The sequence below is a fragment of the Selaginella moellendorffii genome, unplaced genomic scaffold (genome assembly GCF_000143415.4).
Source record: "Selaginella moellendorffii unplaced genomic scaffold, v1.0 SELMOscaffold_6, whole genome shotgun sequence".
In the NCBI taxonomy this organism is placed as follows: Eukaryota; Viridiplantae; Streptophyta; class Lycopodiopsida; order Selaginellales; family Selaginellaceae; genus Selaginella; species Selaginella moellendorffii.
In genome coordinates, this window is record NW_003314267.1 from 3,716,389 (window position 1) to 3,743,913 (window position 27,525).

The 27,525-nt window shown below is 49.6% G+C and overlaps 9 protein-coding genes across 12 annotated transcripts; 1 reads left to right on the plus strand and 8 right to left on the minus strand.

Annotated features, from left to right (window-relative positions):
- Window positions 1-576: 576 nt before the first annotated feature.
- Window positions 577-3,381, minus strand: LOC9635288 (pentatricopeptide repeat-containing protein At4g21065). Its single transcript, XM_002966041.2, has one exon. The coding sequence runs from the start codon at window positions 3,242-3,244 to the stop codon at window positions 803-805; it is 2,442 nt and encodes an 813-aa protein (XP_002966087.2). The 5' UTR covers window positions 3,245-3,381; the 3' UTR covers window positions 577-802.
- Window positions 3,382-7,275: 3,894 nt separating this feature from the next.
- Window positions 7,276-9,909, plus strand: LOC9652181 (ATP-dependent protease ATPase subunit HslU). Of its 2 annotated transcripts, none has more exons than XM_024670254.1 (15): window positions 7,276-7,435; window positions 7,553-7,632; window positions 7,686-7,793; window positions 7,999-8,144; window positions 8,216-8,317; window positions 8,367-8,444; window positions 8,514-8,681; window positions 8,737-8,859; window positions 8,910-9,040; window positions 9,099-9,249; window positions 9,297-9,428; window positions 9,487-9,531; window positions 9,586-9,663; window positions 9,713-9,819; window positions 9,881-9,909. In XM_024670254.1, the coding sequence occupies exons 1-14, from the start codon at window positions 7,311-7,313 to the stop codon at window positions 9,773-9,775; spliced, it is 1,530 nt and encodes a 509-aa protein (XP_024526022.1). In that variant the 5' UTR covers window positions 7,276-7,310; the 3' UTR covers window positions 9,776-9,819; window positions 9,881-9,909. The 2 variants fall into 2 exon arrangements, with proteins under 2 accessions (XP_024526022.1, XP_024526023.1); XM_024670255.1 differs by having other exon boundaries at window positions 8,379-8,444.
- Window positions 9,910-9,916: 7 nt separating this feature from the next.
- Window positions 9,917-11,152, minus strand: LOC112344827 (GDSL esterase/lipase LIP-4-like). Its single transcript, XM_024670256.1, has one exon. The coding sequence runs from the start codon at window positions 11,054-11,056 to the stop codon at window positions 9,947-9,949; it is 1,110 nt and encodes a 369-aa protein (XP_024526024.1). The 5' UTR covers window positions 11,057-11,152; the 3' UTR covers window positions 9,917-9,946.
- LOC112345002 (pentatricopeptide repeat-containing protein At4g02750-like) lies at window positions 11,137-13,152 on the minus strand. The gene has a single exon (XM_024670782.1). The coding sequence runs from the start codon at window positions 13,150-13,152 to the stop codon at window positions 11,137-11,139; it is 2,016 nt and encodes a 671-aa protein (XP_024526550.1).
- A 79-nt stretch (window positions 13,153-13,231) lies between these two features.
- Window positions 13,232-15,187, minus strand: LOC9635289 (pentatricopeptide repeat-containing protein At4g02750). The gene is made up of 2 exons (XM_024670783.1): window positions 14,457-15,187; window positions 13,232-14,360 (listed from the first exon to the last, which is right to left on the minus strand). The coding sequence occupies exons 1-2, from the start codon at window positions 15,185-15,187 to the stop codon at window positions 13,232-13,234; spliced, it is 1,860 nt and encodes a 619-aa protein (XP_024526551.1).
- Window positions 15,188-15,243: 56 nt separating this feature from the next.
- Window positions 15,244-16,623, minus strand: LOC112345003 (pentatricopeptide repeat-containing protein At3g12770-like). The gene has a single exon (XM_024670784.1). The coding sequence runs from the start codon at window positions 16,621-16,623 to the stop codon at window positions 15,244-15,246; it is 1,380 nt and encodes a 459-aa protein (XP_024526552.1).
- A 74-nt stretch (window positions 16,624-16,697) lies between these two features.
- On the minus strand, window positions 16,698-18,005 carry LOC112345004 (putative pentatricopeptide repeat-containing protein At3g01580). The gene has a single exon (XM_024670785.1). It carries the CDS (start codon window positions 18,003-18,005, stop codon window positions 16,698-16,700), a length of 1,308 nt encoding a protein of 435 aa, XP_024526553.1.
- A 1,515-nt stretch (window positions 18,006-19,520) lies between these two features.
- On the minus strand, window positions 19,521-21,938 carry LOC9652182 (UDP-N-acetylglucosamine diphosphorylase 2). Its single transcript, XM_024670627.1, has 15 exons — window positions 21,756-21,938; window positions 21,653-21,704; window positions 21,428-21,579; window positions 21,334-21,373; window positions 21,181-21,273; window positions 21,019-21,125; window positions 20,889-20,963; window positions 20,795-20,834; window positions 20,655-20,737; window positions 20,517-20,594; window positions 20,310-20,453; window positions 20,191-20,258; window positions 20,013-20,127; window positions 19,814-19,964; window positions 19,521-19,758 (listed from the first exon to the last, which is right to left on the minus strand). The coding sequence occupies exons 1-15, from the start codon at window positions 21,906-21,908 to the stop codon at window positions 19,664-19,666; spliced, it is 1,446 nt and encodes a 481-aa protein (XP_024526395.1). The 5' UTR covers window positions 21,909-21,938; the 3' UTR covers window positions 19,521-19,663.
- Window positions 21,939-21,965: 27 nt separating this feature from the next.
- LOC9652183 (probable poly(ADP-ribose) glycohydrolase 2) lies at window positions 21,966-24,114 on the minus strand. 3 transcript variants are annotated; one of them, XM_002966045.2, is made up of 9 exons: window positions 23,880-24,114; window positions 23,637-23,831; window positions 23,467-23,570; window positions 23,213-23,408; window positions 23,058-23,162; window positions 22,895-23,013; window positions 22,687-22,830; window positions 22,451-22,613; window positions 21,966-22,393 (listed from the first exon to the last, which is right to left on the minus strand). In XM_002966045.2, exons 1-9 carry the CDS (start codon window positions 24,111-24,113, stop codon window positions 22,208-22,210), a joined length of 1,446 nt encoding a protein of 481 aa, XP_002966091.2. In that variant the 5' UTR covers window position 24,114; the 3' UTR covers window positions 21,966-22,207. The 3 variants fall into 3 exon arrangements, with proteins under 3 accessions (XP_002966091.2, XP_024526394.1, XP_024526392.1); XM_024670626.1 differs by having other exon boundaries at window positions 21,966-22,212; window positions 22,269-22,613; XM_024670624.1 differs by having other exon boundaries at window positions 21,966-22,613.
- Window positions 24,115-27,525: the final 3,411 nt, after the last annotated feature.

Genomic DNA, 27,525 nt, shown 5'->3' on the forward strand with positions numbered 1-27,525 from the left:
AAATGAAATAATTAGAAAGGTAATAAATAATTTATTATAAGAACTTTTTAGTGAATGTAGAATTGTGTCTAATAATTATCTTATTTGATATATATAGTAACTCTTTGGAAACCCTTAAAAAATTTAGAAAAAATAAATATGGTTTTTAAATATTTTCAAAATTGTGATATTACTTTGACTACTTCAAGTGTTTGATCATAATTTATATAGGCGTAAATTTTTACAATCCCCAAATTGTATGAATATACTATATACCAAAATCAATTGTAAACTTGCATTGTTTTCTGGAAAAAATAACTTATGGGAATCTCCAAATAATGAGTATTTTGGAAAATGTTTTTTAGATCTTCAAAATAATGAAAATTTAGTGTTATATACTTTTTTTAAAATGAAAACGTATTATGGTCTCCCAATAAGTACTGTTATGACAAACCAAACTGTTTACTTTTAACTTATAAGATAATTGTAAACTGGTGAGCTTAGATTATTATAAACATGTTGGCTGCTTAAGCTAGAATTGTCTTATTGAATAGATTTACTTTACAGAATGCAATAATATTTACAAGAATTGAGTGATAACAAGAATTCATCCACTTCATTCTTCTTGACCTTCTGAACTAGCAGCTAAAGGTGGACATGATGGGCTTCCCCCGCAGGTTCGGTCCACGTCCTTGATTTTCTTCATTTTTGAGCTTGGCTGGTGCAGTGCTCGACGCGTCGCAAAAAAAACCTCCCTGCACTTTCTTAAGCCAGTAGTTTCATGTTTGTTTTTACGTATTGCATGGACGACAAACAAAATGTATCACCAGTAATCCTTGCAAGAACACTGGCCATCCTCAAAGTGATGGAACCTGTGAGTGTCTCGCACAACTATCCTCCTCCTCATGATCTTTGCAATAACTTTGGTGGCGGCGTGACAATCCGAGCAAACCCGGAGGTTCTTGACGATCAAGAGAGGAGTTCCAGGTGGTGTGGCGATCAACCCAAACGCAATGGCCAGCTTCTCACTGTGCAATCCAATCAGCTGCTCTTTCTCCTCCTCGTTCACGGCATGAAGGACGTCCTTCGTGTTTGGAACGTACCCGGCTTCTCTCATCCTTCCGCCGAGCTTCTCCAACTCTAGCAAGATCTCGTCTCGGCTGGGATGAGCTCGATCGCCAGCGACGAACTCATGGACCTTGTTCTTCACCTCGATGAAGCTCTTCCCGGGTACTTTCTTGAGGCCCCGATCCGTCATGCTCTTCCTCACTCTCATTTGGTCTCCATATCTCTCGGTGGCGGCGTAGACGTTTCCCAGCAGCGTGTACGCCATGCTATCCTCGGGCGCGAGCTTCGCGAGGAGCTCCGCCACCTTTGTAGCTCGCTCGGCCTGGCTATGGATTCTACAAGCGTTGAGCAGCGTCTTCCATGTCACTGTCTCGGGGTGAAAAGGCATGCTGTGGATCAGCTCCTCGGCGTCCTGGAGGCGCCCCGCGCGGCCGATCGTGTCCAGCGCTCGGCAGTAGTGCGTCTCAGTTGGAGCGATGGCGTAGTCCTCCACCATGCTGTGGAAGAACTCGAGGCTCTCCTTGATGAGCCCGGCATGGCTGCAAGCGCGGAGAACGCAGATGAAAGTGGTGGCGTCGGCCACCATGCCTTCCAAGTTCATCTCCTTGAAGAGCTCGAGAGCTTCATCGCCCTGGCCGTGCTGAGCAAGCGCAGCAATCATCGCAGTCCAGGATACAGAGTTCCTGGTTTCCATGGCGGTGAAGACTTTGCTGGAGCATTCGAGCGAGCCACACTTAGCATACATGTCGAGCAGCGCGGTCTGGGCGAGGACGCTCGAGTGGAAGCCGCTGGCATCTAGGCGGGAATGGATTTGTTTGCCAACTTTGAGAGCTCCAGAACAAGCACACGCATTGAGGACGCTGGCGAGCGTGACACTGGTTGGAGGGATACCTTCCAAGTTCATCCTGTGGAAGAGTTCCAACGCCTCGAGAAGCTCGCAGTTCTCCGTGCAAGCGGTGATCATGTTCGTCCACGAGAAGGCGTCCGGATGATCCATCGCGTCGAAGACTTTGCGAGCTTCTTCCAGGCTGCCACACCTCACGTACATGTTGAGCAGCGCGTTCTCGAGGATGGCGTTGGATGATTTGAGCTCTCCGCTCGCCATGGCGAGAGCGTGAATCTCTCTCCCTTGCTCCAGATCCTCGATCACACCACAGGCATTGAAAACTCCAGTGAAAGTCATGGCATTCGGCTCCACTATTCCATCTTTTCTCATCCTATGAAAGAGAAGGAGAGCTTCCTGGCCGCGGCCATGGAGAGCGTAAGCTCCGATCATGGCAGACCACGAGACGACCGTTCGCTCCAGGATTCCATTGAAGATAGCTCGAGCTTCGTCCAGGCAGCCACACTTGGCATACATACTTACGAGCCCATTCTGTGCGATGGTGGCGCGGTGGAATCCACACAGTGAGAGCCGAGAGTGGATTCTCCGGCCTTCCTCCATAGCTCCCAAGCTGGAGCAAGCGCTAAGAGCCACAGCAAAGGTGACGCTACTCGGCTCGACAGCCTCGGCCAGCATCTCGCGATAGAGATCGAGAGCTTCGTGCCAGCGATCGTTCTGGGCGTGAGCCGAGATGACTGCGTTCCAGGTGACACTCGTTCGCTCGTTCATCTCGCCAAACAGTTTCATTGCCTCTGGGATCTTGGAGCACTTTGCGTAGAAGTTGACGAGCGCGTTCTGGACGAGAAGGTTGGAGCCATAGCCGTGCTCGTCAGCCCAGCGATGGATCCTCGCTCCTCGCTCGAAGCTCTTGAGGCTGGAACAGGCACTGAGGGCCACCGAGATGGTAAAGTCGCTTGGAAAAAGGCCGTGGCTTTGCATAGAGTCGTAGAGACCCAATGCCGCGGTGGTATGCCCATTCTGGGCATATGCGGTGACGAGCAGGGACCAAGAGAGCGTGGTTTTTTCTGGGATGGAATCGAAGACTTCTTGAGCGCTGCTTAAATCCCCGCATTTTCCATACATTTGGAGGAGGAGATTGCCCAGCTGGGAATTTCTCTGGAGGCCTGCCTGATTGATCCGGCGGTGAACGTACTTGCCTTGGAGGAGAGATCTTTGAGCTCGGCAATGGCGCAGCGAGCGAGCGTACGAGGCTTGCGAATCTTCGACGAGATCTCGAGAATTTTTTGCTAGAGCTGCGAAATATCTTCTTCTCGATCCTTTTCTTTCCCCGAGACCAAGACGAACCAAGAACATAGTCTATGATCCCGTGACCCATCGCTTGCAATTCATTCAACGAGAAGAAGAATGTCGCTACCGGGAGGTATGGAGACCAAATGAGAGTGAGGAAGAGCATGACGGATCGAGGCCTCAAGAAAGTACGCCGGACATTGAGGGGAAGAACAAGGTCCATGAGTTCGTCGCTGGCAATCGAGTTCATCCCAGCCGGCAGACGGATGAGAGAAGCTGGATGTGTTCCAATCACGAAGGACGTCCTTCATGCCGTGGGCGAGGAGGAGAAAGAGCAGCTGATTAGATTACACAGTGAGAATGACCATCACGTTTGGGTTGATCGACACACCACCCGGAACTCCTCTCTTGATCGTCAAGAACCTCCTGGTTTGATCTGACGCCACCAACGTTATCGCAAAGATCACGGGACAGAGAATTGTTGTGCGAGACACTCACAGGTTCCATCACTTCGCCACTGTTAATGTTGATACATTTTGTTTGAGATACGTAAAAGGACATGTTTGGCTTTACTCCAATCGAGGAAGGAGGTAATTGCCTAGATAAAGTTTGGTTTAAGCTCATACTAAGCTGTTCACAGCTGTGTTCAACTCTCAACAGTTGTTATGACCAATTGAGGATATATTAATCCGATCGTGTTAGTGTGAACTTCATGCTTGCTTATATATTCAAAAGGTCGTGCACAATTAGCTCACAAGCAACTATTAACAATTCAGCCGAGTTTCATGCAAGAAGCTAGACATTCAGCTATAAAAGACCCAAACTTGGGACTGCAAAGCAACAACATCACCAGCAAGCAATCAACATGAGGGTATTCAAGGGTAGTGTATGTGCGCTCCCATTCATCATGGTTGTGATTGCATTGGCCACCGGAGGTGTGGGAGCGCTCACTAACATCACTACGTATGTTTTACCAGGTTGTGTTGTAGCAACTGGTACGTACTCCAGTTGTGGTCAGTGCCAGACTCTAGCAGTAGCAACTGGAGGTTACAAGATTGGCTTTGATGGAAAGCCTATGCGGATTTACACATTACCAGCTTGTCAAGGTCAGGGTGCAGTGATAGGGCAAGACCACGAAGCATGTGGTGTGGCTACAGTTCCCATCCTCAGCTTCTTTATACGCTGCTGACAATGTCCCTCTAGATGGGCGCTGCAAGACCTCGTGAGATGCTGTGTGAATTTTCTTTCTCATTTCCTATTGAATAAATGAGAGACAGTTGTGTTTAGAGAAATCACTGCCAATTATCAATTTTCACGTGCTTGTTCAGTCTGCTTCCATGGCAGCCTTGAACGCTCTATGCGTAGTTTGAGATGCTGGCGGGTCGACGCTTGTTGAGCAACAGGCTTGATCGCAGCACACAAGTTTTTTCCCACGGCTTCAAAATTGTCTCAAAGAGGTCCCCAAGGACGTGACATGCCGTTGTTACAAGCTCCAACTATCCTTTTCCCATCCTCAGCGCCATCACGTCCTCGTGCTGCGTCAGCACCTCATCACCGAGCCTGCACTGCCCGGCTCATGTGCCCCGGGCCTCCGTAACAGTACTTTGATGCTGCGTTGCTTTGAGCACTTCGTACTGCTGTTGGTCATTCCAGCATTCCTCGTCCTCATTTTCAGCCAGTCGTCTTGATCAGCGAGCTTCAACCATGGCGCCTCCAAAAGGCTTGTGGCCCCAGTCCAAGCACGAGATGCCGTAGAAGTTGCAATCCCCAGCTTAGCAGCAGCTTCCATTCAAGAAAACGTAAACAAGTTGTTTATAGACCGACCTGAACAGCTAAAATTCCAAGATCTGCCTCGATCTGAATTGACTTGTCAACCTCTCCACGCTTCTAGCCTGGAAGGACACACATAAGCAAGTTCCGGAAGCTTCTGAAAGTGCTATATACGTGCAAGTGCAGACAATTTTGCCAGATATTAAAGCTTTCGTGGGATGTCGGTTTTCCAATGCAGCAGTGAATCTTTTGAGGAAGAAGTCATGGAGCCAGAAAAGAGGATGCAGTAGCTTGGAGTTACTGAAGCGCTCTTCCTTCAATCCCTCATGCTGCAGACATAAGTAGCTGGTAGCCACTCAAGACAAGTTTTCTAAAGTGTCTGATAGCCACATCAAAGAAGATATTAGAAGCATGTACATCACATAAGTAATATTTATTTGAGAAGCCAACTAAAATTTCAGCTGGATGTGCCAGGTATCAAATATTCAACTGAACATAGTCAAGCTATAACTAGGTAGGACATGTCATTGAAACGAAAGCTTATGCAAGGTTACTCCTCTATTGCATAGGTACACTTCGAGTAATCTCCTCTTGAGACATCACCATAAATGCTGGTGCATCAAATTTATACCTATGTTAATTACTTCTTTTTTATGCGTATTATGTGTTACATCCTCCTAGCTTCCAAATTAAGTGATTAACCTTTGATCATGTATAAATTCTTAGCCTCATAGGTTTTCTCTTCTGCAGTCAACTCTAACTTAGTTCCTTCAACTTGTCAATCCCACTTAAAAAGTCATTCAACCATGTAATATAGTTTTATACATACATATGTAAATCTTTAAATATAAACTTTCATTCAAAATTATCCTTTGAAAATGTAAGAATTACTCCCCCAATTTTAATAGCCTTGTTTCATGGGAAATTACACTTCTACTGTGCTACTTTGATTTCACATGTTCATATTTAACTTTTTAAGTATTAAAGCCTTTCTAATCACAAGTTTTTTATTTACCATTTACTCTATTATAGACACTTTCATACCTTAGACTCTTCACAGTACCATGTTTGCAAATAGCAAACATTTAAGCTCACTCCTCAATTTTTATTTTTAGGTTTTATCCCTTTTATTAATTCTTGGATCTATATATTTCTTTCATTTATTGTTCTATATACTAAAGGGGTAATTTTATAATTCTTGCTTTCATACTTAAATTGGCTATGCTTATCTTATATTCCCACACATCAAGATTAATGTTGTTACTTATGGCTTTCATATACCCATTATTATCCATGCTAAAGTACTTTTGGGTATAAGTTATAAATTTTTCTTTTCCAATTTGCTAACTTATCTTGTCTATCCAACCATCTTTAACTAAATTCCTTTGTTAAAATTCCAAAACATGTTTTATGTCTAGCAACTCTTTCCTGGCATAATCACAAATCATAACCGTGCTCAATGATATAAAGGCCATTTTATCACTTTGTTTTTGCCACATAATATTTTAGCCTACTGTACGAGGTATGTAGCTCTCCATTGAAGTGAAAAATGGCTGTTTCACATAGGAAGTTGTTATGACGGTTTAAGCATGATGACTCAGGTCTGCTAACACATTTTTAAAGAAAAGTGGCGATTCTCTCTAAAAGAAGAAGTCAATCAGAAGCAAGCCAAAGAGAATCAGGTTATTGGGGGATCACACCATTTGCCTAGATGGTGGAGGCAGCGGCATCATCGCCATTCGTGGTGGTGACAATGATGGTGCTTCTGGGGTTCACGCACCTACAGTTCCTCCAAATCTCCCCGTTGGCCGACGTCTTGATCCTCAGCTCGCCCATCTTGAGCAGAGACCTCCGGAAGCGCAGCTGGAATCGGTTCTCGTCCCCGGCAAACGACCGCACGATGCTCTCCGTCTCCGACAAGCAAGCAAGCATGGTTTTTTCTGGGATGGAATCGAAGACTTCCTGAGTGTTGCGTAAATCCCCGCATTTGCCATTCTGGAGGCCGGTGGTGGACACTCTTGCCTTATGCCCAAGCTCAAAAATCTCTCCTCTATGAGGCTTGCGAATCTTTGATGAGATTGTGAGAAGTTTCTGCTAGAGCTGCAAAATATCACAAACCAAGAATATAGTCTATGATCCTGTGACCCATCGCTTGCGATTCATTTAACGAGAAGAAAAAGATCTTTTACATCAGCAAGCTTTTAGGGAAGGAGAAAAATCCAGAGCATTGGAAAAGAACTTACGTTTTGGAAGAATAACCGTACAGAGTAGGTTCTTCCGTACAAGGAGATGGCGAAGAGCGCCTCTATTTAGGGTTAGGGGTTACAATGGGCTCCAAGTGTAGCAGAGCTCAGGGCAGGGAATGAGCGGCATCGGCGTCTTGTTTCGCCTTCGCCTCTCTAAGCTCGCGAGCGCGATTGGATTGGCGGATAGAGCGCGAGCATTCTCTTCCGGGAGGAAGGAATGGAAATGGGAATCGCGCGCTGCGTAAGTTTCCTTCACCAGGCATCGTAGAGATGCCACATTCTTTGTTATCTCGACTTCCTCGCATTCTTGTGTCTCCGAAAGATTGCGCTGATTCTTGTGATTTTTTCGATGCCACAGCTTCTGCCAGACGCATGGACCGAGAATGGATCCGGCAGCACCGTCGACTTCATCGTCTCAACCATCCGACGCGATGCCTGGTTCGATTAAAGTCACTGCTCTTCGTTTCTCTTGATCCTGGCGATCCCTGCAGACGAGCTTCTAGCGGCAGGAGCTCTTACTCCTGCGAAAGTGGTGGAGGTTTTGGATCGATACATAGTCGGGCAAACGGCAGCAAAACGGGCAGTCGCTGTGGCATTTCGTATGCGCTTTTCCAGAGCGTGGTGTAGGTGACTGTGGTAATACGTGCATCTCATGTGTCTTCTTCCTAGAGGGAATCACAGAGAAATTCTTGTTCGTGCTTTGTTGTGATTTTGCGCGCTCATCTGATTGGGATTGTTTCTACGTGTTTTTCTTGAGAGTCGGTGCGTTGGCTGACTATTTGTTTTGGTGATCGCTTTTTGCAGGAAATAGATGGCGCCGGCATCGCATCCCAGTTGAGTTGAGAGATGAAATTGTGCCCAAGAATATCCTTATGATTGGTCCAACAGGCTGTGGCAAGACAGAAATTGCTCGAAGGCTTGCGAAGATCTCTTACGCTCCATTTGTCAAGGTGATATTTGAATTTCGTATGAAGTTTGAGATTAGTTTTTTCCTTTTTCCTGTTCTTTTCCTCTTTTGAAGGTCGAAGCCACAAAGTTTACTGAAGTTGGATTTCATGGGCGAGATGTAGATCAAATTATCAGAGATTTGGTCGATAATGCAATTGTCCTGCAGCGGCAAAGGGTATAATTAACTTTCCTCTTAGCATATTGCTAACGACTACTTATACTAGATCCGCACCAAGATTTCTAAAGAGGTGGAGAAGAGCGTTGAGGATCGAATTCTGGATGTTTTGGTTGGAGTTCAGCAGGTAAAACGGCGTCTTTTCTTGAGCTTGATAACATTATTATTATTATTATTGTTTGTTTTGCTGTCGCAGGAGGAGATTAGTGAGAAAAGCTTAACGTCCATGGACATGTTCAGGAAACTGTACAGGGAAGGAGCAATCGACAACCGGAAAATTCAGCTGGATGTGCCGGAAGGACGAGTTCGTCTTCCTGTTGATGTGATGGGAAACGGCTTGCCTGTTAACGATCTGATTTACAAGGTATCATCTCTGCTCATGGGAAATATATGTTCGTACTAAGATGGACATTGAGCAGGTGTTGAAGTCCCCCAAAGTGGAGCGACGTGAAATCACGGTTGGGGAAGCAAGGCCGCTCTTGACAGAAATCGAAATGGAAAAGTACTTACAATCGGACCAAATTGTGAAGGACGCAATCCAGGTAGAAAATGATCATTAGAATCTTGCTTGTTGTAAAGAGTGGCTTCACAGCTTACGGAGTCAGATGGTATTGTTTTCATTGACGAAATTGACAAAATAGTCACCACGAGCGAGACAAGGCGCGGTGCTGATGCAAGTGCCGAGGGCGTCCAAAGGGATTTGCTACCAATCATTGAAGGAAGGTACGAACTTTCTTTCCCACCGGTTTTGGTTCTTGTTTTGTAATTAGTCTTACTGCAGTGTTGTGAACACGAAGTACGGCAATGTGAATACGGATCATATCCTGTTTATTTGCAGCGGTGCATTTCACTCCTGTAAACCAAGTGACATGCTTGCGGAATTGCAAGGAAGGCTGCCTATTCGTGTTGAACTGAAGGCCCTTCAACGCGAGGTACTGCCGTAATTAGATTCGTTTTTTGCTTCAATCCTTTGATGCAGGACTTGTATCGAATTTTAACAGAACCAGAGATAAACATGTTGAAGCAACAACAATTGCTACTTGAAACCGAAGGCGTTGAGCTGATATTTACCGAGGATGCGGTCAGAGAACTTGCAAATGTTGCTGCAGAGGTAGATTATGCTATTCCGTCTTTCACTTCCTAACCTTGCCTCTTCTCACTTCATGAAGGTGAACAGATCTCTGGATAACATAGGCGCGAGGAGATTGCACACGGTACAACTTTGCCTTGTTTTTTTAGCATGCAATACCGTTCTGTTGTTGAAGCAGGTGATTGAGAGAGTTGTGGAGGACATTAGTTTCAGTGCACCAGAGAGGGCGGGAGAGAAACTGATAATTGACAAGGAGGTAAATGCGTCCATACGGCTGCTCTCCATACTAACTGTGAAGCATGCAGAAAGTGAGGAAGTCCGTTGGGGACCTTCTCAACAAGATGGATCTTTCAAAATTTGTCTTGTAGAGCGGGCAATTGAATTCATTCGGTTGGACACACAGGATTTCCAGGTTCTGTGCAAATGCGCTTGTTTTTGTTATCAATTGAAATTCTATGAAATTCTATGAACAGGAAATATCTAAAGTTGGATTAGTAGGGGATGGAACGTCTTGAAGCAGTGCATATAAGAACTTGGGATTAGTAGGTGGAGCAAGTTGATGGCACGTTTTGAAGCAGTGGAGTAGGGGGGTCGATGTACTGCCTCCTCAAGATGTTGTCAGCCATGACCCCGTAGAAATGCTGGGTGTAGTGAATTCCGTCCCAGCTCATATACTTGTTGGGATCGCTGCAAGGCGTCACGGTTCTATCGCAGCCACAGCCAACCAGTCCAGCTTTGCAGTTGTAGTCGCCTCCACCACCGCAGCAGGCACTATCGACGTTCACAAATCCCAGCTCGTACGAGTTCCTCAAGAAGTCGACGCTGGCCTCGTAGAAGTCGAAGTACATGAAGTTGGCAGAGGGGTACTCGCAGCGCAGGGCATCCACGGTCTCCCTGATCTTCTCGTTGAAGGCCTGGACAAGGCTGTTCGCATCAATGACGCATCCCAGCTCGTCTTTGGCGGAGTACTTGCCCCTGGCGAGATAGATCGGGGTGCAGCCAGCAGCAGGCATGTTGAAGATGAGGAAGTGGACAGCAGAGCCATTGACATGGAGGTTGGCGATGGAATCCTTCAAGCTCTGGACGACTCTGGGGATGACGTTCTGGACGATGCTTTCGTACGACAGGTTCCCAGGGACGAGAGCGAAGTTGATGTCGTTGCCACCGATCTCGATGTAGTAGAGCGCGTTGCTGAAGAGGCGGGCGGCGGTGGCGTTGGAGCTGACGACCTGCTGCTGGTAGCCGAGGAACTGCGCGACTTGAGCTGGAAGGATATCAGGATTCATGTTGGGATACGGCTGGGGGAGAACGGTGGCTCCAGCAGAACCAAAGCCGAGGCTGGCATAGGTCGTGTCGCTGGGGTCCCTGGCCAGGCTCGGCTTCTCCATCACGCCCGTGAAGCGCGTGTTCAAGAAGTCGATGATGAGGTAGCCGTCGGAGAAGCGGCCAGTGACCTCGCCGATGGTCATGCCATAAGGTGGATAGTCGGCATCAACAGCGCCAGGCAAGGCGAGCTTGAGATTGCCCGTGTCCGAGAGAGAGTCCGTGAAGCCAAAGACCGCGTTGGGAATCACGTAAGGATACACTGCAGCCTGGACGACGATGGAGCCAATCAAGAAGAAAGAAAGCAAAGCTAGAAGAGAAGCCATTGTTGCGTGCTGAGTTTAGAGCTCGAGGAGTCGTTTATATCCTTCGAATCGTCGGTAAAATTAGAGCTTGCAATATATTTTTATAAAGATCCTACTACGTACAAGTTGGCAAGCGTTATTCTGGGCGATGCAATGCTTGGGTTCGAGGATAACACGAGATTTGCTGCTTGCTCGCCACCTTTGACGTCGCCATGCATGAATGAAGTTCCGAGTAGTGTATTATAGGGGACGATGTCGCTGGACGAGCTCCATTTGCTACTCGCGGCGGCGGCGAGCTCCCGGGCCTGTGCCAGGCGCCCGGATCGTCCCAAGAGATCGACAATGCAGCAGTAGTGGTGGCACCACGGAGTTAAGTTGTGATCGCTCAGCATCGAGACGAAGAGGGCGAGAGCCTCTCGGAGGAGGCCGCGGTGGCTGCAAGAAACGAGAGAGTTGAGGAAGGAGATCTCGTCGGGTGCTCGGCCTTCGAGGAGCAACTTGGTCGCGAAGATCTCGAGAGCTTCTCGTCCTCGCCCGCACTGGGCGTACGTGGAGATCATGGCGTTCACCGAGGCCAAGTCGTGCTCGGGCATGGAGTGGAACGTGAGCTTGGCTCGCTCGAGGTGACCATTGCGAGCAAATGCCGCGGCCAAGCATCCCCACGAGACCGCGTCCCGCTCGGGCATCGAGCAAAAGAGCTCCATCGCCGATTGCAAATCGCCCTCTTGGCCGAAGAACTGGAGCATCAGGCTCCACGATGCCAGATCCCACACCGGCATTGAATCAAACGCTTGCCTTGCAGAGATCGCGTCCCCGGTTACCAGCAGCAGCAGCAGCCACGAATTCCACGAGAAAACGTCGCGCTCTGGCATCCGATCAAAGGCCATCTTGGCTTCCTCCGCTCGCCGGTTCTGCACGAACGCGTGGAGGAGCGCATTCCAGGAGATTGAGTCGCGCTCCTCCATCCTATCGAACATCTCTTTGGCAGCGTCGAGATGCCCGTTTTGAGCATACGCTACGATGCCCATGTTGCACGCCACCATGTCCACCTCAGGTAGCATGCTGAAAACACTTGCAAACTCTACCATCTTTCCACTGTCTGAAAATCCCTGTAGCATTGCCGTAAACACTACAACGTTCCTCAGAGGCATATTTTTGAAGGCGATCATGGCGTTTTTGAGATGCCCTTTCGAGATATATGCCGATATGAGACTCGTCCAGGTGATGATGTCGGGATCAGGAGTCGATCGAAAGAATAACTCAGCCTCCTCAATCTCACCTCTTTGTCCGTGCCCAGCGATCATCGAGTTCCAAGCGGCTGTGCCTCGAAAAGGCGCTGCATCAAACAAGTTCTTGGCTATACACATTTGCCCCTTCAGGGCATATGCTGAAATTACAGTGTTCCAAGAAGCTTGGTCGTGCTCAGGCATAGAATCAAAAAGAAGCTTAGCAGTATCACAATCTCCATTTGCAATGTAAGCGCTGAGAATGCAGCTCCAGGACACCAAGTTCCTCTCGAGCATCGAATCAAAAATGGCTCTAGCGCTAGCTAGGTCCCGTGCCCCGGCAAATGCGTCTAGCATGGCAGTCCAGGAAACGACGCTCCACTCCGGCATGCGATCAAACATGATCCATGCTTCCCGAGTCATTCCTTTCTTTGCATACCCACTGATCATTGAATTCCACGACACAACGCTACGATCCTCCATGCTATCAAACGTAGCTTTTGCTTCAAGCATGTGCCCGGCTTGGGCATATGCTGCAATGAGTATGTTCCAGGATACAACATCCCTCGCGGCTGCTTGATCAAAAAGAACTTTGAGTTTCTCAACGTTCCTACGCTTGCTGTGTAAATTAAGAATGAAATTGAGGGAGTGGGCGCTGGGATGGTGGAGTTGTTTGTAGACATCGTACGCTTCATCGGTGCACCCACACTGGCAATACATTTGTACGAGCAGATTGCCGAGACGCTGGTTTGCTGCATGCTGTGATTGGAGAATGCAGCCATGGACTTGCTTTGCAAGAGTTGGATTCTTGGCTTTGCCACAAGATTTAACCTTTGCAACGAGATGCTTGAGAGAGAAAGGCGACTCAAACGTCAATGGCTCCACTTCCATGCAAGAGAAAACTCACTGTATATTTTTACACAATCCCATGAACTCCAGGAAGAGTTTCCAGGAGGAAGTGATTCTTCCTTCACGTTACTACACCTGCTAGCAATTCATACGATGACGATCTCGCTGGATTGAGCTTCAACACATTCATGGCCGCGGAAACTCCAATCACGGCCTGCTTGTGGTTCCGGCAAGCTCCAAGCAAGCAACTCCAGTCTCGAGCCTCGGGAGCATACGGCATGTTTGCAATCACCTCCCTCGCATCGCCCAGGTATCCAGCACGTCCCAGGAGATCGATCACGCAGCTGTAGTGCTGCTTGCTGGGCTTCAGTTCATAGTCTCGGATCATCGACACGAAGAAGCTGTGGCCGGTTGCAACATCGCCCGCATGGCTACACCCGGAGAGGATGTTCATGACGCCAACTTCGTCCGGATCAAACCCATCCGCCACCATTCTCCCAAACAATCCAAGTCCCTCCTCCAGATGCCCGGCCTGGCAACACATCGACAGCACCGTGCTACGCGAAACACAGTCCACCTCGGGCATTCTCGCAAACATCTCCGCCACCTTTCCGAGGCTTCCGCGCTGCACAAGCCCCGCGAGCACCGAGTTCCACGACATGACATCCCGAGCTGGAACGCTGTGGAGCAAAAAAATCGCCTCTTCCAAGTCTCCTGCGTGGATCCAAGCAGCCACCATCGCGTTGCAAGCCGCTATGTCCCACTCGGGCATCGCTAGAAACACGCGCTCGGCCTCTTCGATATGCCCGGACTGGGCATAGCCAGCCAGAAGCGAGCACCACGATATAGCGTTCCGGGCCTTCATCGTGTCAAACACAAACTTTGCCTGCTCGATCTGGCCGCGGTGGGAGTAAGCCGCGAGCAAGCAGTTCCAGGATCCCACGTCCCAGCACGGCATTCTCTCAAAGAGCCCTTTTGCCTGATCCAAGTCTCCATTCTCCGAGTACGCAGCCAGCATCAAGTTCCACGATATGAGATTGCTCTCCTCCATCGCGGAGAAGAGCGACTTTGCCTCGCCAAGCATCCCGCTGCAAGAGTAGACGTTGAGCATCACGTTCCAGGAGATGGCATTTCGATCGGGCATGGAATCAAACAACGCCTTGGCCTTGTCGTATCGTTTGCTCTGAGCGAATGCAGCGAGCATGGCCGTCCAAGACACCAAGTTCCTCTCCGGCATCACATCGAAGAGGCTCTTCGCCAACCCAAGGCTGCCGTTTTGGGCATAGCCAGAAACCATGGCCGTCCACGACACGATGTTCTTCTCCGGCATCCGATCAAACATAAACTTGGCCTGGTCAAGATGCTTGTTCTGGGCGTATGCAGTGAGCATGGCAGTCGTAGACACGAGATTCCACTCCGGCATCGATTCAAATACAGACTTCGCAAGAACTAGCCCCCCTTCCTCTGAAGACGCAGCGAGGATCGCGTTCCAAGAGCTCAGTCTGCGGCCAGGCATAGTCTCGAAAACTTCTTTGGCTCTTCCAAAATGCCCGTTCTGGGCATATCCAGCAAGGAGCGCATTCCACGACACCACGTCTTTCTCCGGGATACGATCAAACACCACCTTCGCCTCGTCAACGCTTCCGTTTTGTAAATAGGCAGTAAGGATTGAGTTCCAAGAAACAAGGCTCCTCTCCGGCATCCTCTCAAACACAAACTTGGCTTTCTCCAAATGCCCCCTTTGGGCATATGCGGCAAGCATGACATTCCACGACGCCACACCTCTCTCGGCACGCAAATCAAACATCGCCTCGGCGTCCTTGAATCTCCTGTTCTGCGTGTACACCGCCAGCATCGAGCCCCACGTAATCTCGTCCCTCTCCACCATGCGATCGAACACCCATCGCGCATCCTCGGCACTGCCGTAGCTCCCAAACTTGCGAATGAGCAAATTCGCCTCATACACGGAGTCAAATCCTCGCTTGGCAGTAGCAATCTGGGCCGAGACACGCCGCAAATCCCCCACACTCGTGCAAGATTCGATGAGCTCCACGGATTCCTGCGCTGCCCATCTCATGATCTCTCATCTCGAGCAAAGCAAAGCGATTTCCTGGATAGATCCAAGCACACCCATCACGATCGCAGCCCCTTCTCGATCGAGCTAAACGGCTTCGCGACGCGGTGATTGACGCGAGTGTAGTCCCCAGTGGTGAGCTTCACCCATTCCGTCTCGTCCCGGCACTTCTTCCTCACGTCCGCGTCCTCGAGATCCAGCCCCTCGATCTCCGCGAACATCCTCTCGGCGTCGTCCACCTCCGGACACCTCCGATAGTTTCGTATCAGGTAGGACTTGTAGATCTCGTCGCTGCGCACGCCATGACTGCGCATCGTCGAGTGGACGATCTTGCAGTCCTCGAATCCCGTGCACGCCGCCAGCGCCGCGAGGTAGATGCACCGATCGGGGGTGACGTTCTTGCGCAACATCTCACGGAAGACAAGGATCGCGTCCTTGAACGCGAACGCCGCGACGTAGGCCTCGATGAGCGCGCGGTACATGTTCACGTTGTGGTTCTCCTCGCCAGCGCCATCGAAGATCGCCCTCGCGGCCTTGAGATCGCCGCAGCGCGAGAACATCGCCATGAGCTGGACCTGGAGGAAGCTGTTGTCCTCGAGATTGGCCATCACCACGATCGTCTGGACGACGCGGGCTTGCTCCAGATCGGCCGGGCACTCGTAGCGATCCATGAGCTCCGTGAATTCGTTCTTGCTCAGCACCAGGATCCCCTCGAGCAGCAGCCTCTGGAACAGCACCGCGGCCTCCCGCAAATGCCCAAACTCGGCATTTGCTGCGATCATCGCGATCCACGGCGGCACGAATCCCTGGCGCTCCACCTTGGCGAAGCAGGCGCTGGAATCGGCGAGGCTCTCGCACTTGGCGTACATGTTGATGAGCGCGGCCGCGACGCTGGGTCGCTTCTCCAGCGCGCTGCGCACGATCGCGGCGTGGATGGCCTTGCCCTCCTTGAGCGCGGCGGGGCCGACGCAAGCGCGAAGAACCGCGAGGTAGGCGCCCTCGTCGGGGAAGATGGGCACGAGCTTCATCTTGAGGAAGAGCTCGCGCGCGGTCTTGTGCTGGGAGTTCTTGGCGTGCGCCTCGACCACGCTCGTCCACGCGATGATCTCCTTGGAGAGGATCTCCGCGAAGGCGCGGCGCGCCTCGTCCGGGCGGCCGCATTTGCCATACATCTGCGTGAGCTTGATCCCGGGGACGCGGTTGCGCTCGAGGCGATTGAGATGGATGTGGGCGTGGACGTCCTGGCCCTCCTGGAGCGCGCGGAGCTTGCCGCACAGGTCGAGGATGTTGGCGTAGTCCTCGTCCTCGAGGCGCTTGTTCCACGAGTTCATCTCGTGGACCAGCGCCGCCAGCTGCGCGCGGTCGCGGTTGCTGTTGTAGAGGCTGCGGTCGAAGCGCGCGTGGATCTTGAGTGTGATCCAGCGCTTGAAGATATTCATGATCTCCTTGGTTTCGCCAAGAACCCTAATTTCATGATCCAAGAACCCTAATTTCTTTCTTTGCGCGAGCTGGGCTAGGCGAAGTATCCCTGCTTGAATCGCGCGTGCATTTGCCGGAATTTCTCCCACCCATCCGCCACGCTCTCGCAGCGCTTGTACCTCTCGATCAGCACCTCGCGCAGCACCGGCCCCAGCTTGCATTTCCTCTCCACCACCCATGCATGGACGCTCTTCACCTCCTCAAAGCTCCTCGCGGCGCTGGCCATGGTGAAGACGGTCTCTTGCGTCGGCCTCGCCTTGCAATCGCCCTTCATCTCCTCGAACAGCGGGAAGATCTTCGCTCGCTGCGTCCGATCGAACGCGTAGGCCCGGATGAGCGAGCTCCACAGGTACTTCCCTCGCGGCCTCGCCATCTCCTCGAAGACCCTCCTCGCGCGGCTCACTTTCTTACATCGCCCATACATTCGCATCAGCGCTTGCGCCACGCGAGGCTCGCCCGCGAAGCCTCCGATCACCGCCAGCGAATGGATTGCCTCGCCGCGCCACAGATCGCTCCGCCGATCGCACCGCGATAGCATCCACACGAAATTCCTGGCGATGAAGAGCAGGGATCCATCTAGGAGAAGCAGCCGGGCAAATTGCGCGGCTTCTTGCATTTTCCCACTCTCGGCAAATGCGGCAATCAGTGCGATCCACGAGCTCGCGTTCCTCTGCCCAGCGCGATTCATCCTCTCGAAGAACTCCAACGCCAGTTGGGGCGCCTCGCAGCGCCCATACATCGCGATCACCGCATTGCACACGTTAGAATCACCGTCCAGCCCCGCAAGCCCGAGCTTGGCGTGGATGTCTCGCCCAAACTCCAGGCACCGCGATCCAGCGCAGGCGCCAAGAACAGCGATGTAGCAATCCTCGTCGGGGCGGCACGGGCGGAGCAGCATCTTCCGGAAGAAGTACCTGGCGTGATCGAGTCGATCGTTCTGGGCGAGCGACGAGATCACGGCGGCCCACAGCGGCGCGGGCTTGGAGAAGAGATTGTCGAAGCAGCGGATCGCGCGGTGGGGGAATCCACAGCGGCCATACATCCGGATGACATGGGCAGTGATCTTGGACTCGCGCTCCAGCCGGCAGTGGATGAGATGGCGGTGGATCTGGTTGCCCTCCCTAGCGGCGCCCAGGCGGCCCGCGAGGCCCAGGATGGTGGCGTACTCGTGGGGGTGGAAGGGATCGTCCCGCCCCCTCGATTTCATCCTGTGGAGCTCCCGGAAGAGCGTCACGCGGTCGCGCTCCTCGCAGGGATGGCGCCGCACACGCGCATTCTCGCGCGCAAAGCGCTCGCGCTCGCGGAGAGCGCGCACGCGCCTTGCCCGGAGGAATGGCTTCATTCCCGCCACAAAACATCTGCTCTGACCTAATTCGATTTTAAAAGCACTGGTTTTCTTAGGAAATTTTTTTCTATGCGATGAAAGCTAGCACAGCCATTCTTGCCTATTCCCTACTTCTCCTGGATGGATCTCTGCTCTTCATCGCCAGGAACTTCGTGTGGATGCTATCAGTGCGGTCGCCGGACGATCCATTCGCCGGCGGCGATCGGGGGCCTCGTAGGCGCAAGCACTGATGAGAATGTACGCGGGATGCAAGAAGGTGAGTCGCGCGAGGAGGGTCTTCGAGGAGATCGCGAGGCCGCGAGGGAAGTACCTGTGGAGCTCGCTCACCCGGGCCAACGCCTCAACGAGCGAAGATCTATCCTCTCGTTTATGAATACATGAATAAGCATAACTTCTTTTATCTTCCTTCAAATCCGCCTTTGATCGGCTTTGTTTCTCTGGTTTGCAGCGAATCCAAGGCACCTCAGCTGGAATAAACGCGTTGAGATTGCTCTTGATTCAGCCAAAGGACCTTCACGAACAGAGACATCAAGTCCGGCGGGAATCTCGAAGCCAAGGTTGCTCACTTCGGTCCGGGAAAGGACGCAGTCAAAGGAACACTGGTAAAGCAAAAACTTTCTTCTTTTTCTCTTCATCTTGATTGCTCTCTTCCACGTTCCAGAATACTGTTCGAGGAGATGAAGAGCGATTGCAAGGCGAGGCCAACGCAATAGACTATCTTCGCCATGGCCAGTGCTTCGAGGAGGTGAAGAGCGTCCGTGGCCGGTGCTGCGCGAGCTGCTGATCGTGGCAAAAGTTCTTGAGATTGAGCTAACCAAATCAAGTACACAGGACTAGTCATGATCCCATGTACAATATGAGGAGTCTGCCGCTATCCGGCAGTTCTTTGAAGCCAAAAGGTCTTGAAGCTCCAACTTTCCTGTGCTATAGCTGAGGGTTCAGATGTATCATTTTCAGGTCAACTCCGTGCGTGACAAAGGAAAATTATCATGGAATCGGCCTGTAAGGACGTGGATTGTTTTAGCGTCGACAACGCTCTGGTAAGATTTTGTTTAAATCGGCAATACTTCCTTAGGTTCATAGACCTTCTTTCTTTACAGATTCTGGCCGACATTTGATTTCTTAATATCCAAAGTCACCTAATATGAGAAAAAGTTAGAGTCTTTGAATGGGGCAATGTAAGATGTGCTTTCTCTTTCCCATGCTTCCAACTCTTCTACTCCTTAAATGTTTTAACTGCAGTGACGGATGAATTGGAGCAAGACAGCATCATGTCAGTAGGCTCAATTTTTTCATTATGAATGTGTCTTTCTCCTGAGGTTGCAGGTACCATGTTGCTGAGAAGACAATAATTAGAGCAGTATATAGTCGATGCGTTTCCATATGCTCCATCGGTGGCGATTTCCGAGGTATGCTGGAGTGGTTGCTAGCTAGTTTTCAATTTCTTTTTGCAGGTTTTGTAAGAGAGGAAGAAATGCAAGTGGAGTGGACTCGTCAGAATCGGCTCGATTCTAACTATATCAACAGTTTTTTTTTTTATTGCAAAGTTGAGTTTCTAGATGACAAAATTTCTGCCCCCATCGCAGAATATCACGAACGCATTATTCACTCCACAAGAAACTGACCTTCGTTTTTTTTTTAAAAAAAAAATTCCTCTAGCGTATTTCACAAGGGACATGAAAGCTCCGTCCATGACATATCTCTTCGAGATTTTCGCCTGCATACGAGATCAAAGGACTGACCTCCACTCCTGCAGGATATTCAAGTTCAAGAGACAAACTAAATACCAGTTAATCCATCCATACCAGTTAAATGTAATGGCACCGAGTGTAGAATGAAACCTCCCGCTGCTACCACCCAGCGCATGTGGAGGCGAAGAAGTAACAATCGAGCCGATTCTGGCGAGTCCACTCCACTCGCATTCTTCACCGGAGCAAACTCTTCCTCTCTTACAACCTGCTAAAACAAGAATTTGAAAACTAGCTAGCAACCAATCCAGCATACCTCGAAAATCGCCACCGATGGAGCATATGGAAACGCATCGAATATATACTGCTCTAATTTGATGCCTTGGACAGGCCCGTCCGCGGAAGGTATTGTCTTCTCAGCAACATGATATCTGCAACGTCAGGAGTGAGATCCAATCATAAAAGAAGAAACTTGAGTTCCAGGAGCTACTTACATGCTGTCTTGCTCCAATTCATCCGTCACTGCAGCCAAAAACTCTAAGGAGTACATTTGCATACAAATCTGAAAAAATAGAAGAGTTGGAAGCATGCGAAAGAAAAAAGCACGTCTTACATTGCTCCATTTAAAGTTCAATCGTCCTGTCTCTTGGTTGACCGAGGAAGCGAGAGCAGGATCCAGCTCACTGTATTCCAAGACGGCCACAGGTCCGTTCTTTGCACGTCTCACGAAGACTCCAACTCTTTCTTGAGGATACAACTATGAAAACACGCATAGGTGACTTTGGAAGAAAGGGGGAAATTTAAAAAATCAAATATATACCTTCTTCACAGCTTTGGCAGCACAGCTGACGTTTCTATCGATGCAGTAGCCTAGAAAGAGTGGGTCTGCTACCCGAACCTGTAAAGAAAGTCTATGAATCTAACGAAGTTTACTGATTTTTTTTAAACGAAATCGTACCAGAGCATTGTCTACACTGAAACAATCCACGTAATGAATGCCTCTCTTGGCCATATCTTCCAAATGGCCCGAGGTCTTCAAAGCTGTAAAAGTATACCCATTAACTTCAGTCGGAGTAAGATAGAAGTCATAACGCGTACCTGCGTAGACTCCACCATTTCCGTCTGGGGCCCTTGAAATCTGCAATGCCAGCTATGTGATGAAACACTTAGGCTTTCAACAGCTTATCAACACCTTACAGGCAGATTCCATGATAATTTTCCCTTCCTTCGTCACGCAAGGAAGCGTCCCTTGTTGAAAGAAGATTACCTGAAATGATACACGGTAAGCATCTTCCCTTTAGCACAGGAAAGTCGGATCAAACCTGTTGTGCTTCAAGACCAAAGTACTTTTTGGCTTCAAAGAATTGCCGAGTAGCGGTGTCTGTAAATGGACTCGTCATAATGTACCATGGGATCATGACTAGCCTTCCTGTGTATTTGATTTGGTTAGCCCAGAAGAACAGTTCTCAAGAACTCTTGCATACCTGAGCCAGCCCGATTCGAGGCTAGTTTTTGTATTCTCAAAATTCTCTCTGCCTGGAGCTGAAACAGTGACTTTCCCGAAGGCAAACCGATATCTGTTCGAAGTGGAAATGGAAACTCGTAAGAAAAAGCCAGGGAATCGAGCGATAACTTACTAATGCATCCCTTTGGATCATTACTACCCAAGCGTGTGCCCTGCAAGAAAATGGCCAAGGTTTCCAGGCAACAAGACAAGGAATTTGAGGATACCTGGCCCCCTGACAATAGCAGCACCGCCAGTTTTCCTTCGGAGATCGCCTTCAAGCCCAATCCCCACCATCTTTCCCTTTCCTGGGCAGTCCTTTCTTCAATACAAGACACCGACGCTTCTGCTAGCGGCACTGGATTTCTCAGAGAATCTCCTGACAAAACAAAGCGTTTAAGCTTGGACCAAAAGCGAGACCGCGAAGAAAAAATTCCTCCTAGATATCTCACCGCGCTGTAGTGTCTTCCTCGCAATCCGCGAGACGCGAGGAAGATCTACCGCCTGCAAGCAGAGATTTCTCCAGATCAAGCCACAAATTGCCACATTTCCCACCTCCAATTCGCAGATCAGCTCGTCGCGCTCCACCTCGTTCAGCTCCTTCCAGCGCCCCAGCGTGTGCTCCTGCCCGAAATCCTTGAGCCGCTCCAGGAACGCCTGTGGCGGGAGCATCGATTCGCCGCCAGCTTCGAGCAACGCCTCTCCCATGGCGCCGTGATCTCTAAAACCCTACCGGTCCTCCAAGGCACACCTTATATATGCGAAGAAAAAAAAACTACTGGCCCGAGAGAAAGCATATTCAATGGATGCTCTCTTACGACAGTGTTAATGAACGGATCTCACTTTGCTCCACGTACTCCGGATATAGAAAAATTCCAAAAACTCTTTGTTCTAACCATGAGCTTCTTCCGTATTGACAAATCATCGAGTTCTTCACGGAATCATCGAGTTCTTCCCAGTTCTTCACGGAAAAATCAATGCGAGGAGCTCAGCGTCTTCACTTGCGATTAATCTGGAAGAAGCCAGTCAAAAAATCCCACCTTGGTATACTTCCTTCCTTTTCCATACTCGATCAAAACGCTCCAGAGTTCCAGCACGCTCCACTTTTGTTCTAAAATCCAGTCGGCTATTCTCTGGAGCTTCGTGGTACGTGGATCTTTGAATGTGTAGTACAACAGGAAGGGGCGGCCAGCCTGCAAAGGTTTCTCATCGTCCCAAAGCATGAATTTTTGCGACATAGAGATGCTTACCTCCGAGGCAGCCAGCCACTGGAGCATGCTCTTAACTTCATGGTCCCCGCCAAAGACCCCACATCCCCAGTTGCCGGTGGCTACTCCACGAGCGCTTTCACTCGAGCCACCGCATTGAATCGACTGATGGACGAGAAAGCCACAGTATGCCTTGTTAAGTTCCCTGGTACAGTAAAAAGTTCAAGGAAAAAAAAAAGAAAAGTCACAACGAAAAAGTATCGAAAACGAGAGCCTACCGCAGCATTAGCGCAGCGTCGAATTGTGCTTCTCCCGGAAACGGGAGAGCGTCAATGGCCACAATGTGCGTTTCCTTTCGACCCCATGCATCTCTGGCTTTGTTGTCGAAGAACTTTCCAGCAAAACGAAAGCTCGAGGCATATCTATCGGGAAAATGAAATGGAAAAGAAGTTGGAACGCTTTCGTGGTAAGATAAACTTGGCGTACCCCTCATATCGATTGTAGCACTGCGTCCCGACTATTTCTATTGCTTCATTGTCTTGCATTGCCGGTAAGAAAAGCCTTCCAGCGATCAGTTCGGGATTGATTACGCATCTAATCTCCTCCTGTCACAATTGTTCACATAACTTTTAAACGTAGAGAAGTCTACCTGCAAGCATCCGGCGCCGAGTACACCACCACCTAAGACCCTGTTGGCGAAATCCACCTCCAAAACGGGAGTATCACTACCTTCTATAGTGCCATCTTCCATTACCTGAAAAGAAGAGAACAAGTTAAGGAACTGACAACGCTTGTGACTAAGACCAGTATTTGACACAGCGGTCTCGAGGAACTGCTCCAGAAAGAGAGAGGATCCTCCATCTCTTGTTCCAAAGACAACACCTTGCGCTCGTAAGAAATCATTCCTTGCGGTACGCTTTCACAAACAATCTGAAAGTAATGCAACAAGCATATGATCTTGTGCTTGGCACTCTCTTCTCGATTCTCATCAACCAGTGCCCTGCAAAAAGCAACAGATAAACAGAAAGGAAAAAAAAACAAAGCCCGGTGTAACTTACATGAAGAGTTTATAGAAGTTTAAGTCGGGAAGATCCAATTTGTTCCTCTCTGCCGAAGGATACAAGCAGAAAAACCCGCACGCTAGAATCGATGCCACAAGCTCCTGGTGGTGATCTGCTGGCATAAGAGAATGAAGAACTCAAAGAAGAAAATGGATGAAATCTTTTACCTGGCTCAGCAAAACCATGCCACTTTGTCCGGCGGGAAGAGCACGCAGCTGCAAAAAATCCAGTTGTGATGGAAAGCGATCGCTCACGCTGCCATCAATGTGATCCTTGACAAGCGCCGACAGCCTCAAGGCGAGCTGAGCCATCGCTGGCAGCAACGAGCCAAAGAATCCGCGACAGAAATCTTCTGGTACGAGCTGGAAGCCAGATTTTTTTGCACAACTGGATCAAGAATTTCGGCTTACCTCGCGGAAGAACAAGCCCATTCCTTGCACAGCCCTAGCCGGAAGCTTGGCATCTCTCATCCCGCCCCGGTGACGCATCTCCACGATGTAATCCAGCAGGGCCTCTCCGGACGAGACGCGGCTGATCGCCGGGCCCTGCGCAAGCTCCGAGAGCGCCATAGAAACGCCGATCGGCCATTCCAGGACCTTGGACGCTTCATCCAGTGTGAGAGGCAACAAAGGCGCCATACCCATAGCCATTAGGGCAACACACGTTCAACATTTGTTAATATAGAATATTCCCTAGCAATTTAAATTACCTTAGGGCTTGGGCGATGGAGGCAGTGATAGTCGAGCCGCCGCAGGATGCGACTGTACATGCCGTGTGCTTGCCGGAACTGGGGAGAGTGCAGGAGCGAGTTGTGTTAATTTTCCATGTAGCTTATCCGAGCGTAATAGATATTCACCTCTATTCTGTGCATCTCCAACTTCTCAAGTTACGCCGATCTCGGCTCATGGATCACATTCGAGCATCTCTGGAGCTGTCAACGTTCGGTACTCCACGAGCTCTGGAGCTCGCATTCACAAAGTAAGAGTATGTGCATTGTACTTTTTCCAAAACATCGGTGGTTCGTTTGCAGGATGAATGAAGAGCTGCGGGCTGTGGTAGGAACATCAGATTGCTGGGTATGTGGTGGTGATTACTGCTGTTGCTGTAAATGTTTGCTTTGGTTCTGGTTATAGGATTGGTGTGCGCAAAACAGGTCCTTGGTGGTGGTGCTTGGAGACGCGCATGTGTATGTGTTTGGCGAGGCCTTTGCGTCGGTGATGCTGTGCCGAAATGGGAAGGACGAGATGCTGACCCGTCCAAGTTCTCTCTACCGTCTCAAAAATGCTAGCCCCCCGCAAAGTAGCAGTGAACCTTTTTATTACCACAAGGTACTCACTCTTTTGTTGAAATTTGTTATTCTGGAAGCTTGGTGGACGCAGGAGCGGGTGACTACAGCAGACACCTATCTTCTCGTTGCATCGGCGCACCTGGGTTGTCACATGGATGGCGATTATACTAGCGTTTTCACCACTCGGATTGACGCAATGGTGAGTATTTTATACTTTTGATCCTCAAACGAGCTTGTAATGTGCGAACTAGTACAGGGCCTCGAGGAAGCTTGCCGCCAGATTGCTGCAGGGACCGATGAATGCAGGACGTTCGCACTAGTTCCTGTTGGAGAGCTGCTGCGACAGAAAGTGGCCAATGGAGAGGAAGACCCAATCGATTTGAATCCCGAGCCTGTGGACGAATCTGAATCTGAATCTGAATCTGAATCTGAAGATGAAGATGAGTTCGAAGACGAAACAGCGATGATAGAGTTATATGATGTTACACCCTGTGGTTTCCGCCCCCTAGGTACGTACAGGACATCAATTATAGCTATATGACCATATTACTGCTTTCAGTCAATGGGAACGCTCAAGTACCCGAACCCTTTATCTGTTGCAATCCCGGACCTCCTAGGGACCCCTGCATAAAGGTGATGGACCTCAAGGTAATAATACTTCAAATTTCCCTCTTGTGGTTTTTTTTTCCAGAGTTCTTGGTTTGAGATTTAGTGGCTTTTGATCAGGAAAAGGACCTCAAGCTTGTTTGTAAAGTCGGCTCTTGCAAGTTTGTGATTAAAAGCGGGGACATAAAAGAGTGGTTTGTGGACGGAAGGAAGGACGCAATTGTAGTTCCTGTTGGAGGTCAGATACACAGAGGTAACGCAAAGGGGTATTTGGCATTTTGACATGAGCTTTTGTCTTTTCTTTTCTCTTCAGAAATAGGTTTTGCCACTGGGTCGAGCTTTACTGGCTTGGATATCATGTAAGTGTCTTTCCTTATTTCGTTTTCCACCTTTTAACTGACTCGTTTCTCAGCCCTTCAGGAGGACTGCCAGCACCTAAAATCATTATTACTAGAGGCCCAAAATACTTCAAAGACATGGAGACGGAAGCTGCCAAGCAACTTGGTCTCACTTATGAGTATGTCGGAGTGTGTAGCAAATTTGATACATTGTGCTTTTGCTACTACAGGAACGCTATAACATTTGCTCGCAAGAAAGGCGTGAAGCACATAGCGCTCCCAGCTATCTCGTGCGGATGTGGCGGGTTTGTTGCTCACACTTTACCTCTTGTATACTGAGTTCGCATTGTGTTTCAGGGTTCCTCTGGATAAAGCGGCACGGATTGCTGTGGAAAGCGTACAAAAGGCACTCAAAAGTGCTAAAGCGTCCATTGAGGTAAGCTGCCCTGGATTAGACATGCCTTTGTTATTCAGTGTTCGAAATTGTAGGTTCACTTTGTCATAAAGGACGAACCCGCCTGGAGAGTGTGGGTAGCTGCAACAGACCTCCTTGCATTTTGGAATTATGATCGCTACCTATCTTATCGGTGCAACAGACCTCCCTATCCAGTCCGTGAATGAGAAGTAGAATAGTTACACCTGGTTTGTTTTGGCTTAAATTGGATTTAATAGATAAACTAGTCCAGTAAACTTTGCGCGTGATGATCTCCGGGCTGGGCTCCCGCGACGCGCAGCGCATCTTCTTGTCCGTGGATCTCAAGGGGCCGAGGCCGTGATGGCGGCGATGATCGAGTCATGCTGCGACGCCGCCGGGATCGCGAGCGCCCGCGCGACGGCAGCGCGAGAAGAGCTGGAGGCCAGGTTGAAGGAGAGGGACGAGGCCAACATCAGAAATTTTCGGTGATCTCTCGCGGTGCTTGCAACCACAGGAGAGTGATGGGGGGCTGAAGGTGGCGAGGGAGATCTCTCACCATTCCTACCTCAAGAAGAGGCAAGACAAGAAGCTGGAGGAGCTCAAGGACACACTCATCGACGAGGAGTTGCTGTTCGCGGGAGGTGTTTGATCTGGCCGAAGATGAAGGACACGAACGACAATCAGGTACCAGATTCTAGAGGCCTACAACGATGAAATCTCCAGAGTCAAGCAGGAGAGGCGGCTCTGGAGCGATACAAGGACCCGGATCCTGAGGACAAGGCTTGGGAGGACTACCAGAGCGGGAAAGCCAAGCTGAAGTTCGGTGCCACGGACAAGAAGAAGGCGGACGAGTACGAGTTTGTGAAGTCCAGTTTGTGCAAGCTGATTTCATGTCCAGCGAGAACCAGCCCATGGATGAGAAGGAGAGCAGGAAAGCTGGCACAACTGAAGCACAAGCACATTCTCGAAGAGAAAGAAGCTGTCAATCTATCCATACACTGGAGGCTATAGAGCAGTACCAGGTTCTTCTGATAGTGGGAGAAATGGGATCTGCTAATACAGAGAACAAGGAACCAAACATTAAAGAATATTCTGTTAAGATTTTAGTGGCAATATTTTTATTAAATAAATATGTTAAACTGTGAGTGCCTGGAATATGGAAAGGGAATACAGAAATGTGCATATCAATTAGCCCAAAAACCCTAGTTTATATACAGGAGCGAGTGGTCCGGATTGAAACCAATTCGACGGCTACCAAAATCCACTACGCTAATATTAGTATACGGCATCGTAGCTGTACACTTGGCCCTCACATCACCCCCTCCTCTCGGAATAATGGAAGGCCGTCAGGGTTCTCTTGTAGATGGGCCGGGATCTGGAGGAACGTTAGGAGGAGGCATCGGCAGATC